General features: G+C 35.5%; 1 protein-coding gene across 2 annotated transcripts in view; it reads left to right on the plus strand.

Annotated features, from left to right (window-relative positions):
• Window positions 1–13,262, plus strand: part of TPK1 (thiamin pyrophosphokinase 1) — a 1,612,014-nt gene extending 1,598,752 nt beyond the window's left edge. For both annotated transcript variants that reach the window (XM_044064986.1, XM_044064987.1), the window contains exon 7: window positions 12,966–13,262. In XM_044064986.1, coding sequence (XP_043920921.1) covers window positions 12,966–13,105 — 140 coding nt within the window. In that variant the 3' untranslated portion in view covers window positions 13,106–13,262. The remainder of the gene's footprint in view (window positions 1–12,965) is intronic.
• The last annotated feature ends 1,771 nt before the right edge of the window (window positions 13,263–15,033 follow it).

Here is a 15,033-nt window from a genome sequence, read left to right on the forward strand (position 1 = left end):
GCCTATGTTATGCTTTGCAAATGTTAAGGTTAATTTTGCCTGATCATTGCAATGCAATGCATGCTATATACTCTACAAGCGTGCATTGCATTACATTGTAAGGCCGTGCATCTGGTTGAGTATACAGTTACAATACTATTGAGCTAGTTACAATGATTTGCACATTGTGTGATATGCAGTTCTTGAAGTCTCAGACTGAATAGTGGCATCTTGATGCCAGACCACATCCTTAACATCTGTGCCACTTATTATTCCTTCTAACATTACAGATAATGAAATATGACTTAACTTCAGTGTTTAAACTAGACAGGGAAAATATATACAAGCTATGATGAATCATAAAACAGTGGGACGAGTACGTGTTTTGGGAAGAAATGAAAATGAACTGGGTAAAACAAACCCACACACACCAATTGCGGTTAACCAGGCACGCGTGCGCACACACACACATTAACATGCATGCAACCCACCCCTGCATCTTTGCTGCCCCACAAGTACTCACATAGGAGTACTCACAGTGCAGGTACTCACATATGAATCATGTTTATACAGCAGTCACTGTTTTTTTCTAGAGTAAATGTTTACCCATCTAAGCAATTCTCTGAATCACTCAGATGAGCAAATAGGGAACCATTGACATTTGTAGGGGAGAACACTTGTCTAATTAATATGTCAGTTCTCAAACTGTCTCATTAGCATGCAGTTCTGCCCAAAAGGCCACCTTCCATGATGAGACCCCCTCAAGACAAAAATCTAAGTGGCAGAGGCTTAGTGTGACGAAAAAAAAACATCCATGCTAAGGCTTTCCCATCTCACTAACCTGTTATAAATTATAAACAAGATGTGCATAAAATGTCATGTTTAAAGCAGGTAAAGTAATAGTGCCTAATAAGCTAAGGAGTGAAATTTTGGCAGTAATGTATGAGGGGTGTATTGTATTATTCTTGCCAAACACATCAGTGCAATCTAGTAGACACTTTCATGCATAATAAATAGCATAATAATCCAGGAGAAGAATTTATTTCATACACAGTACAAGGAAGATGATGGAGCAAACTCAGAAGAGATTGATTTCATTTTAGAGATTGCATGTGTATCTAATATATATGTTGACTGTTACTTGAAGTCTCTAATGGTTGAGAACTTACAGCACACGGATGATTCCAAGATGGCCGCCAGCTAGACTACACACACTTCAGCTTGCTCCAACTACTAAATACAAATCTAACCTCATCTAAGGCTACTTCTGCAGTGTAAATCTACAAAAAAGCAACTCCTGCATAATTAAACCTAAGTAGAGACTTAGGTGAGTTCACCTGAGTGAAGCTTATTTTTAACTTCTGTGTGTAAAAATAAGAAATACATACCTTGGATTTGGGTGAAGACTATGCAGGGACCCCTGTACATGTGCCTGGGCCTGCAAGCAGTAGACAAGAAAGTTATTACTAAGAGGCAGAAAACTATCATATCTCAAACTGAAGTATCAAAGAACCAAAAACTGATCAATCTTTTGACATGGAAGATCTAAAAGCAGCTTTAATGCCTCTGCAAACAGAAATAAAATCTTTCACTTCAAAATGTACAGCATTTGGCAATAACTTGTATCAAATAATAACCAGACTGGATAAAAATGATGCTAGAATACTGAGTAATGAGACAAAGATAGAAGAAATACAGAAAGCTTCTTCCACCACTGAAAATTCAGTCAAAGAAATACAACAAAAACTGATTGATCCGGAAGCTAGAGCAAGGAGAAATAATGTATTGATCAGAGGCATCCCAGAAAAATATGAACAGTCACAGCTAACTAATGTAGCAAATTAAATCTTCAGTCTCCTTCTTGAAAACAAAGAACTACTATCCCAAAAAATTATTACTGAAAGAATACACCGTGCTCTGAGAAAACCTCAGACCTTGGATGCCCCCAGGCAAATATATGTAAGAATTCTAAATGCTGCAAATGCTCAAGAAATAAATCAAGCTGCAAAAAAAAAAAGAAAACATTCTACGGAATGGCTGCAAGATAACCTTTGCTCAGGATCTGCCTCTACAGATAAAATAGTTAAGGCAAGCTCTATCACCATATTGCACTTACTTAGTAAACAAAAACATTAGATTCCAAATGAAATACCCAGCAACTCTGCAGTTTCAGTACAATGGCTTAAATTATGCAGTTAAAAATAAATAAGAAGCAAAAATAGCTTTTCTCAAAGCCTTTAAAATACTGCCATGAAGTAATTTTTTTTTTTACACAAACAGGCTCCTAATACAAAGACTATATGCTTCTGTGTATTTTTAGGTTCATAGGTTCATAGATTAGTACTAAGCTAACTGCTCTTGTGAGCCATTTTAAGCCTAGCCAATTGTCACTTGTGAGACTCAAACCCTGCACCTTGTGTGTGCAAGGCAAACACATTAACCATTAGGCTACCCTCCCAACCCTTTTTGGCATACTAATTCTCTCAGTGACAAGGTAAAATATCTAAAATACCCGTTTTCTGCTTGGTTTCATTGTTTTTCATTTGGGGACTCCAAATACAGCTTAGGGAATATCTCCACACCATCGTGAACAAACTATATTACCCAGAATCCGTTGCAACCATGAGTCCATTAAGCACAGCTGAGGTCAAAGGAAAAACCGTGGTATCCATCCAAGCCCGAAACATCACAGAAAACCCACATTTGCAAATTAAAGTGAAAGTAAGGCTATCATATAACAGAAATCCTGTGGATTTACTTTTTCCTGACTCAAAAAGTGATGATTGTCGTGTATATGGCGTATGGAAGGTAAATCTAGCTTAGAAATAGTACCACAGGTTAATTGATTATATACAAATGGTAATACATAGGTACTTTTTTTTTCTTGTTCCTTCCTGAATGTATACAAGCTGGATTAATAAAATATTCTGGGTTAGAAACTGTAGCAGTTGTTGCAGCTGCAGTAAATACTCAGCCCTTACTAGGAAAAGCAAACCATTGTAGTTAGGTTTGTGTTGTTTTATATAGTGTTAAAATATGCTTTCTTAAGCTGTAAAATAAGTACAAGTGTTAGAATACAAATCTTGTATAGCAGAGACTATAAAGGGATTCTTTGTTTTTCTGTCTCATATTTTCTTTCTTTTTATGATCATAATGCTGTTTTTTGTTGTATATATGCTCAATTCATACATAATAAATGGACACCCAGGGCTATAACTGCCTGTAGCAGTAAACACAGACCCACCAAGCAAAAGAACTGCTATATAATAAAAGGAATGTACGTATAACCAGCTTAACAAGGAACATGCAAACATTATTTGGCAAAACTATATTAAGGTAAAATCAGTTGTGTACGTAGTTACTCTTCTATGTGTGAACACAATTTAAAACAGATAGTTTGCTTTGAAATATATTTTGATTAGATTGCCTATTAAGCTAGATATATAAATTTCAGTTAAAATATGCTCAGCTCAATTATTTTCAAATGAACAAAGGGTTAGAATGCATATCTTTTATACATCTTTTGGGCATGCTGTTATGTGTGATGTTTTATTGCTGGGACTTAGAATGACAGAAACATTTTGTATTATAGCTGTTAATATTTCTTTAACTCTCTTTCAGGTAGTAGGCTAGCATGGGTATGCACGGGGGGGGAGGGGGTCTGAAAGGGAGTGATGTCACACTTATAGCCACACCAATGATATGTACAAAAAATTCTAATAATTTTGCAATGTTATTTTGTCCCTAATTATATCCACTTATTCTGAAAGCCAGCAGTCTGCGTATTATACGCTTTAGATATCTCTGTGGATTCATGGAATGTAAAGGACTTACAAGATAAAAATGGGTGAAATATACTGTTGCTGCTGGTGACAGTACGGCTTCTAGGGGAGTTGCCATAGTAGTTAAAAAAAATCTTTTGATGGTAATATATTGAAAGGTAGCTGTAATCCAATAGGTAGATGGTGTTATTTTCTTAGTCCAAAATGTTTATGCCCCATGTTTGCATCAAATAACCTATCAGTATGAGATACACAGAATCTTAGAGAACTATCCTAATTATCTCTATATCAAAGGAGGTGACTGGAATATGTTAATTAATCCAGAACCTGATAGGACAAATAAGAATAGCAAGCAATCGGTTCAGCTTATTACACTAATAGCTGAAATAATGGAAGATTTTAAGTTAGCTGACCCATTTGAAAACTATAGAAATAGTATAACTACTAGTAAATTCACTACATCACATGTCTTGGTCTACAATAGATGTATTTTTAATATCTGAAATCTTACTAAATAATACAGTCACATACAATCCGTGAACCTAGGACAATATCGGATCATGCAAAGATACATATTACACTAAAGTTGGGGATCTCAATGCAATGACCCCAAACAGTTACGAACTGGACGTTAAATATTAACTTACTAAAGCTTAAAGGTGTTTCACAAAATATCATAGACATTCTCACCCAAATGTATAACAACCTGGAAGTAATGGCTATACCAGACGACATTCGATGGCAAGCTACAAAAGCCACTGTTAGGGGTATATTAATTCAAAAAGCTGCTTTCTATAAACAATTAAAAAAAGAAAAAGTCATATTAATAGAATCAAAATTAAAAAATATAGAGTCAGAACTGCAAATAAATTATTCACCAGTACTTGAAAGTCAAATGGTTACACTACATGGACTACATGAAATTCAAACACAACAGTACTCAATCAATGAAATTAAACTCCTCCACAAATATGCCAAATGGGCTCAATCACCCTCAAAAGCACTGGCAAGAATTATAAACATTAAAAATCCTCCTACCAGAATAAAGCAACTAACTTATAACAACAAATCTTTAGAGATGGATGAAGAGATCATAGCGGCTTTTGAAGAGATGTACCAAAAACTATATGACCCCTACAACCAGTTTAATGAGTCATTATTTTATCAATTTACCGAAGAGTTAAAATTTCCAGTACAGAATGAGACACAAATAAATAATCTTAAAGCTCCCTTAAGTGTAGAAGAAATCATTGCTGCTGTAAATAAGTTGAAACCACTGAAAGTATGCAGATACATAATAAAGTATGGTACCAAAGACCTGTATATTAATAACTCAAAAACTATATTTATACCAAAACCCAAATCTGATGCATCAAACCCGAACAACTACAGGATGATAACACTCATAAATATTGATATTAAAATTCTTTCTACAATACTAGCTAGTAAAATCAAACAAATCCTACCTCACATTATATCTTCTGAGCAACTAGGCTTTATGAACAACAGACAAATATATGACAACACACATTATTGATTCAATCATTAGTTTAAAAGTGAATGATAAATGCCCTAGCTATGCACTGTCAGTAGATGCAACCAAAGTTTTTGATAGAGTAAATTTAGATTTTTTTTGTATTAAATATACTCAAGAAATTTAGTATATAAACATGGTTAGGGCTCTATACAAAAAATGCCATGACAACACTATCTATAGATAAAAAGCAATCAAATCATATTCAAATAGTGAACAGCCCACTTATCACCTTACCTGTTCAGTATATTCATAGAACCTCTGCTGCTTAAAATATCACAAAGAACTTACCACCATATTATGAATATTTCCAAAGTCCCAATAAAGTATACATCTTTTGCTGATGAACTTAACATTTATTTTGAATTTCTTAAAACTCCATTGAAAAATTCTCAAAAATATATAATTGTGATTAACCTTAATAAATCAGTCATATTCCCTCTGAATACTCTAGGACATAAGGAATTCTATTTCCCTGAAACTGAAATTAAAGTCAATTATAATCTCAAATATCTGGGTATTATATTCACTCACTCCCAATCTGATATGACTAAAAACAACTTGCTTAAAACCTGGTCTAACATCACTGAAGACACAAAGAGATGGTTAAACCTCAATCTGTCGTCACTAGATAAGATGGCCATAGTTAAAATGAATATTCTTCCAAGACTATTGTTTCATTTTAGTGTTATTAACCAAAATATACCAAAAAAACGTCTTCTCCAAACTTGAAACACTACTAGGAAAGTTTATTTGGTATCCAAAAAGTACAAGAATAAAATACACTAAATTAACATTACCCAAACAAAAAGAGGGACTAGGCCTACCTGAATTTTAAACATACTACAACATATACTAAACTCTAGTTGAATTATACAAATAGCAAATTTTGAACCATCCAACAAAGCATGGTATCCACTATGGATTAAAATATATTACAATCATCTAATCTCATGCAATTTAAACCCTAGAGCAGTACCCTTTCTAAATTCTAAGACTTTAAAGCATTTTAAGGTTCATCCCATAATAATAAGAAACACAGTAATATTTCAAAAGCTGGTAGCCTCCCTAAATCTTAAAAATACTTTGGTATTGGGACAGCCAGTACACCTTAATCCTAATATTAAATTAAGCAATACTATATTAAACCTGAATCAGTATCCAGAAATTAAAAATATCACTGTATGGGACGTATACCAGATCAAAGGTTTCTCAGTTGACAATATTAGACAAAAACTTGAAGTAAATAAAAGCTATAATACCATAATAAACCAATTAATATACCTGATCAACACAATTACTATGAATGTCAGAATAGACAAGCAAGATATGCAGGTATATCAACAAATTATTAACCTGCTACTGTTGAGATCTAAAATGTTATCAAATACATATAGATTAATAACAAAAATTAGATATCAAGATGCAATTCTGTATTCCAAATTATTTGAAGAGAAAAATAATAAGATCACTGATGAACAAAAATCTACTGCTATTGAACGTACTTTGAAATGAACTCCCCTTAAAAAACTAATGTACACCCAAATTATGATCAATAACTATGCATATCACACGCCACTTTTTCTTAGTAAAACTAATCCCTCCCACTCCCCTTATTATACCATATTCTAAAACAGTGTTACTGACACCCTTCATATTTTTTTGAGCTGTAAAAATGTTTACAAGCTGTGGTATTCATTAAGAACCAAGTCAGAAAAAAAAGGGATACACCAAATCTACCCTGTCATGGCAAATGGCAATTTTTACATATATTCCCTAATACTTTCTCATAGTCACATTGTGTGCGATGATCAAATCATATATAGCCCAAACTTGGTTAGATAGGTTGGTCTGGAGAGGTCCAGAGTCTAGAGTCATTGAGTTTGTTTGTTATTTGAACAATAATGAATGGGGGTTATGTTTTACGGAACAACATAACATCGACAATATAATATTCTTGGATGTACTATTGCGGAAACTCCCTGATGGTACATTAGAAACAGAAATGTATAGGAAGTTCCCACAATATAACCCCCTACTACATGCCTCCAGCTTCCATGCTCCACATATAGCTAGGAACATACCCAAATCCCAATTCATCAGAGCCAAACGTATCTGTTCTGAACAATCTACATTCTGCAAGAACCAAATTGATCTCACATACAGATTCAAACAAAGGGGTTATAATGCTGGTACTATTGCAGTTGCTAAACGTCAGGTAAATAATATGCAACGCACGGATTTACTCAAATATAGGGAACGATCTGACAAATCCTCTCAACCGTTGAGGTTTATCACTACGTATGGTCGTAATACCAATAGTTTACTGGGGAGTGTCAGAAAACATTGGAATATCTTGCAATGTGACCCTGATGTTGCAGATATCATCCCTGACAAATGTTTGTTTTCTTATAGGAATGGTAAAAAGCTCCAATCCTTTTTTAATCATTACAAATGCAGTGATACCAAACATATTAGCAAGATATAGAGAACTCTGTCAGGTGATATCTTATGTGGATGTTTTCCTTGCGGTCACTGCATTAATTGTAAATATATTTTGACAACTAAGGAGTTTTCAAGTAGAAATTGCCACAAAGTTTTTGATTTAAACATATTTGTGAATTGTAGTAGTGATTGGGCCATTTATATGGCCACATGTAGCTGTGGGGCATTCTACATTGGACAAACCTCCAGGTGTATTAGATTGCGTATTTCTGAACATTACAGTAACATAAAACATAAAAAGGTGACTAATGCTCTCTATAAACATCAGTTGGTTCATCAAACAGTGAAATTCATGTTCACTATAATTGACACAATACAAGGTGATCGCAAAAACAAAATTGGTTGGCATAATATTTTAAATTGCAAAGAAAAAATGTGGATAATCAAACTGGGTGGTCTTTTTCACCCTGGTCTTAATGAATATTTATAAGCACTTAGCCTATGGGATTCATGTGTTGCTTATTTAAACAGCATGTAAAAGGTTTTTTGTATACACTGAAGAAGGCTGTGTAACATACCAGCCGAAACCGGTCTGTTTGTACTTGCTGGAATGATATTTCCTTAATAATAATTTTTCAGTCACTACTTGCTGGCTCCATTCTTTTTGTTTAGATAGAAGTAAAATCACATGGGAAGAATGTAAAGGAATGGCTATAAAGTACTTATTAGCCAGCAAATTAATTAGAAGCCAAAAAACCTATCTTATTATCAGAAATATTGGAAAATGCTTTTAGAAATCCTAGGACAAAATTGATTTATGAGCAAGGGAATTCATCAATATTACTTTACATAATTAGGGGAAACTAAAGACAATTAGTATAGAGAAGTGTATATCCACAATAACAGTGGACAGGTCATGACAAACACATATAAGATGACAATGTATATATTGTACATAGTTAGTACAAGACAGAATGTTTATTTAGGTAGACTAGAATATCTAGTTGCAATGTTTTAATGTCACATTTTCAATATGTTGTATACTATCTTTATGTAAATGTCTGTTTTACAGCTCAGCTTGATTAGTAGACAATTCTGTATAATTATTACCCTAACATTGATGATTTATGTTATGTATATCGTATTTGGATGACTGAAACTTGATATTCCAAGCACCTTGTATGTATGTTTTCTGTGTCATTCTTTTCTTGTATTTAAATAGAAGAGAAATGCAATAAAAATATATATTTGAAAAAAAAGAGAACTTACAGCACACAGCAAATTATAGTGCTGTCAGTGAATTTAAACTGTTCTTCTGAGATGAAATACCTGTTGTAGCTGCCAGAGATAATGGCCAATACATAAGTAAGAAATTCAAGAGAGTTTTCAAAACAGTGCGAATTTTAACTTGTGACCTCTTGTCCAAATTTTTCAAAGTCCAGTAGTCAACTCAAGGAGACCATAGACTGAAAAAAGCCTCTCAGACCATTAGTAGTAATTGTTACTTAGATGTACTTCTAACTTTGTAGTATAGAAATAATCCTTTTCAAGGTGTGCATCTCTTGCCTGTTCTAATACTGATTGATTTCCCACTAGATAGTGTGCTTCCACTTCCTTACTACATCCTGAAAACATGATTTTTTCCTCCAGTGGCTAACAGTTGTAAGCAGCCAAGAACTTTGCCCTAAAGATAGAAAGTTGGTGAGAAGAAACTGAGGCATTTGTTGAAAATAAATATGAGACTGATGAGAACAATTATTGTATTCAAAAAGCCTCCCACCAAAAGGTATAGTCTCTAGAGATATCCAAAAAGGTAGCTACAGAAGCATTTCCAGAAAAAGAAATGTATGATCTGAGAGGTCTGAATTCTGAACATTCTGATGAATTGCCTGAAGGGGGCATTCCTGATGTAGCTTTTAGTACACCAGAAATAGAAGCAGAGGTCTGGGATAGTGTGAAGGGAGCGCCTGGTAGTTGCAGATGGTACAGTAGTGCTGTACTCACACTCAATGAATGCTTGTACTGTATTTACAATCATAACTGAAACATTTGTGTGGCATTTTTACTGTAGCAAGCTGCTTGTTAGCCTTGTAGCAAGCATTTTGCTACAGTTACAAAGCAGACTTGTTTTTTTTTTTTTTTTTGTGTTTCTCATCAGTTGAGGGAGTAGAAGATCAGAGAACTGCACAGGGTGCCTGATAACCTAGCTACTGTTCCAAACAGAAGTACAGACTAGCACAGACCCTTCCAGTTATTTGAAATGTGTCAAGATGACAGAGAAAGCTGGCAAGATACATAAATGCCCGCTAAGACTAAAAAGTATTGCAATATTTTGGAATGTGCTGTTGAGTCATTCATCTTTGTATGTGAAACAGTGGATTAACATACAAGTAAAATGAATACTTAAACATTCACACATTTTTGAAAAACAATTATATTTACATTGGAATATTGAAATGTACAAAGTTTTTTAATAATGTATTGCCAGGAAGTATGGAAAGATATAGTTTTTCACTTATTTTAAGCACTATTTCACAAAGTATGTGTGAATTTTATCCTTAAAGATTGGGATTTAACATACAAATGTGGAAATTTGTGGCTGTAATATATATTAATTAGGACTGTGCTCCATTATGGAAGCCAGTACTGTCAGAAAGCATGCTTTGTGGATACAAATGTACTTGCATGAATGTCATGGATGTAAAAGGTCTCATCATATAAACTCCATTTCTGCCTTTTTCATATGTTTATAGTTTATTTGTTTAACATTTGTTGACCGGGAAAGTCCGACTAGGACAGAGCCTATTTTCAGTGGAGGCCCAGGGAGAAATGCCTCAGATGCATGTCTTTGGTATGTGAGAGGAAACCCACAGGAATGTAGGGAGGGCATCCAGACTCCACACAGAAGGCACCCCACTGGAGAACCTCTTGCTGTGAGGTGACAATGCTACTGCTGCACCACTGCACCGCCCGATAAGTGTATTGAAAGTTTTTGACACCACGGTACCTTTAGCATACATATCAGTTTAAAGAGTGATGGTCGAGCACATTTCTCAGTGACATAATCTGAAATAAATGCTGATGAAGTTGGCTGCTGTTCCCGTTTTCGTTCTGCCTTCCTAATGTACCAACTGCCGCAGGCAGTACCATTTTTCTCACATAAATGCATTAATCTACTAAAAAAAAAAAAAAAAACAGAAAAAGAGTAAATATTTCCATGTCAGATTCTTATTGCAGTCAGTCAGTTCAAAATCAACATTTCTAATTGCCCCTTGTCATGAATCTGTCTCAGTGATTGTAAATCTCTTAAACTTCACTATTTTCTTGTAAAGGAAACGTACAAATGTATGTGTGAATTTAGTGCACTCTGTCAGTTATTACCTTATTTGTGAATTCTGAATATTAACAGTGAACTAACTCATAATCTTATCACTGATATGGATCCAGATGATGGTCGCTTTTGGTGCAACACCCTGACCCAATGTGCAAAAATGGGAAAAGGGGGAAGATGCATTCATGGATGGACTAATGTTGACAACATCTTGTATAAAACTTGACTACTGAACATCATGGACCTCATAAATAAAGATGCAGGTTTTCTCCAAACCCTGGATCTGGTCCAATTCAGCTTCGTCAAGGGCAGATCCTGCTTGATAAACCTGGTGGATTTCTTCGAAAGTGTGACCAAGGCCATTGACGAGGGCATATCTGTGCACACAGCATACCTCAACTTGCCAAAGGCTTTTGACACAATCCCACACTCGGGCATTACTGATAAACTTAGCAAACGGAGTGTAAACCCCTTTGTTGGAAGATAGGTTACTGGTCAAACACAAAGTGGGTGACTCCACATCAACCAGTAGACCTCTAACAGTGGGGTGTACAATGATCAATGCTGGGCCCCATAATGTTTGTTATATACTTCTCAGAGGTTCAGGTCAAAACTAAGGGGCAGTGTCTGACCAAGACTGCGGATGACTGCAAACAAGGTGCAGTTATTGAATACTAAAATGATGTTAGTATACTTCAGGGGGGTCTTGCGCAGATCAATAACTGGTGTCTTAGTCACGGTCTCAAACTGAATGCAAGGAAATGCATCATCATTCCCTTCACTCTGTCAAATTAACAACTATGTACCTATGAAGTGGTAAGAGAACTGGGATCACAAGTAGACTGCAACCTTAACTTTGACCACCATGTTTCTACTGTAGTAGGGAAGGCTTTCTACATAGCACACTTGATTAGTAAAGGCATCACCTCTAGAGCAAAGGAGATTATAACCCCACTATACTCATCACTAATCAGGCCCATAATTTAGTACAACACCCCTTTCGACATGTACCACCCAATGCAGCAGAGAGACCTAAGAGTTTTCTAACTAACTAAGAAGAATAAGGGACTCCAGCATGTGCCTTACACAGACCAACTAAAGTCCCTGTCACTGTACTCAGAATCATATAGACGTCTTATGGGAGACTTATGCCGGACTTTCAGAGCAATCTCCGACCCAACCTAATGAATTTCCCACACATCCATAAATCAAACAGGACTGGGACTAGAGCTACCCATTACAGGGACCAAATATGCCCTGCAACTTGAATAGGATGTGCTGGAGGGACAGATTTGTCTCCCAACAATTGCCGTGTCTTTGGAATAGGCTGCCAATTCATGTGAAACAGAGCACCTCTATGACACTGTTCAGAAAGAGCCTAGACAAGTGGATAGGGCACTGTAAATTCTTAAGAGGGATAGCACCCACAACCTTCTTCGACATGGGCATTACTAAATACAGTCCTGGGTATTGACTAGAGTATCTGTGGTATTACATTAGGATGAAATGGCTAAGCTTGAAATGACCTGCAGGTCAATAGCCTAGTAACTTCCTATGAACACAGAGACATTTATGTTTGAAGTGGCTTCACTAACTACTGGTAAAACAGCCCTTCAGCTCCATTTTAACATTTTTTTATTAGGACTACTAAAAGGCAGCTGCAGTCAAATTCAGAAAATGTGTCAGAGGCTGCCATTTAGGCTTAGGCCTTGTAGTTTTTCCTTATTTCCAATTCCAAAAAAGACAAAGGAGATAAGACAGTGAAATTACATAGGACTTCTATTATATAGCTAATATTTTAACATTTTAGTAAATTACATTTAGCCTTGTAAGCTTGTTTTAAAACTAGATTTATTACATTTTGTAAGTTAATTGTTTTGTTTTTGTCTCATAGCCAACCAACTTCTGAAATTCGGTGTGCTTGTGAGTACCTCAAATACTTATGATGGAAGTGGCACGGTGACTGTTAAAACAGACCAGCCTCTGTTGTGGACTATGGGTATCAAGAAAGATCAAACAGATGAACTAATATGACATCCTAAAGAACCGACAGAGTCTGACTCTCAAGCTTGGATACCATATCCGTCTTGCAATACTAATTGTATCATTATTAACACATTTTGCAAAAGAAAAAAAATACTGTGATGCATTTGTGTATTTCTGAAACAGAATAAAGGGAACACGCACTATACATCTGCATAACTGCTTGAAATTCTAAATCCTGTTATAAAAATTTAAACCATTATGAATAATGTTACACACCATCTTTAAAAAAGTAGCATTCTAGGTCATTGGATTCAAAATAATAATGTTTCCACTTTATAAATTAATTCAACACACAGGAATAAAGTACAGGTTTTAGACACCTGGAGGAGATACTGGGGGGGGGGGGGGTTGTCTCTGATTTTGACTTAAGTGGGAGAGGGTACAGATTGACTTCAGCTCATGCTTGAATGTTATAATTCAACTTCCCAGACTCAGGCTGCAGAAAATTAGAACTGTTTCGTTTTAATTATGTCTAGTGAAGGTAGATTAATTTGTGTTGCATATGCTTCTGCAAGTAAACAGAAATGTTATGCTGCTATTATAATCTGCTTAGAGCTTCTTAAAAAAACAGATCAGACCAATGCACTGCAAGATAAATCCACATGCTTTGATGTGCTTTTGTAAACACTCTGCCCCTTTTCTCAAGTAACTCAAAAAGAAGCCACATTTTTCCTTTGAGTATCGTGTCAGCAGGTTGCAAGCATTATTTCTGAAATTTCTATCTCAGTAGTTTCAAAATGGACGATCTGTCAGCTGTGTGCAAATAGCATTAATATTGTGAACTTGCAGCTGTTTATGTAGAACAGGTTACACATCGAGTGACAGAAACCAGCAAAGTAAAACAAGCTAATGACACTCTCTCTTTAGCAGGAATTAAGAAGAGAGTATGGCTTCAAATCCTATTTATGCTATCCATCATTCTTACTTTTTTGTGTATGTGTAATTCCTTTAGTAGCTCCATCATTGTAGCAATTCATAGAGCCAAGCCTCAAAACTATATGATTAGATATAGTGCAGTAGCCATATGCTTGGACTATGGCCTGCCTTACATCATTGCTAGTAAGTATGCTTGAAATGTGACTTAGATTCTGTAACTTCCACATCAGAGGATGCCTGAACCATGGTGGAGTTTACAAAAGCTACCTGTTCAAGTGTAGTCCTTTCAGTGTTTGTCTGAGTTAGCTGTAATTTACTGAGAAATGTGGTCATCTGCTCTGCAGAAAGGAGTGTTACAGTCCTTTCTGAATGTTCAGTCAGTTAACAATTATACAGAGAGGACTTGCACATCATAATACACCACAGGCACTGCACTTTGCTGGCTGGTAATTCAGGTCGGATTATGCCTTCCAGATTCTTGAAAGTATGACTTTATTTCTAGGTGTCTTCCATGCCTTGAAAGACTACGGAGCTAAAGCAGTTGTGTGTTATAACTGCCACTGCTAAGAAAGAATCATTCTACTGTTACTCTGAAATCAAGAATGTTCATTTGCATGGATTTTTAAACTTCCATTTGAATTATCCTAGGCTGCATTTCAAGTATTTAGAACATACTATGCCTTTGACTTTTAAGTCCCCAATTTAGTACAGTTTATTTAACGGTGTGACATTAGATACATCTATTAACAATATACATTGAGACATAACCCTAAAGATGTGTCTTCCCAATGGTATTTTACATATCTGCAAATTTAAATCTTGGAAGCTCCCTGCTGTAATCTGTAACCAGTGTGATATTTGTTTTTCTTTTGCTGCACTGTGGCTAGTAGAAGAATTATACTATGTGTATTCCTCAGAGGTGCACCTTGGTTAGACATTCTTAATCTAGTGTCCCCTTCTCCTGTGATAAGGGCATGAACGCTGACAGAGTCCTGTAATTTTTCCTGCCACTCATACTGTTCATATCTGTCGCTTACAGT

This window comes from Protopterus annectens, chromosome 3.part0 (genome assembly GCF_019279795.1).
Source record: "Protopterus annectens isolate FY-2018-M chromosome 3.part0, PAN1.0, whole genome shotgun sequence".
Taxonomy (NCBI): domain Eukaryota; kingdom Metazoa; phylum Chordata; order Ceratodontiformes; family Protopteridae; genus Protopterus; species Protopterus annectens.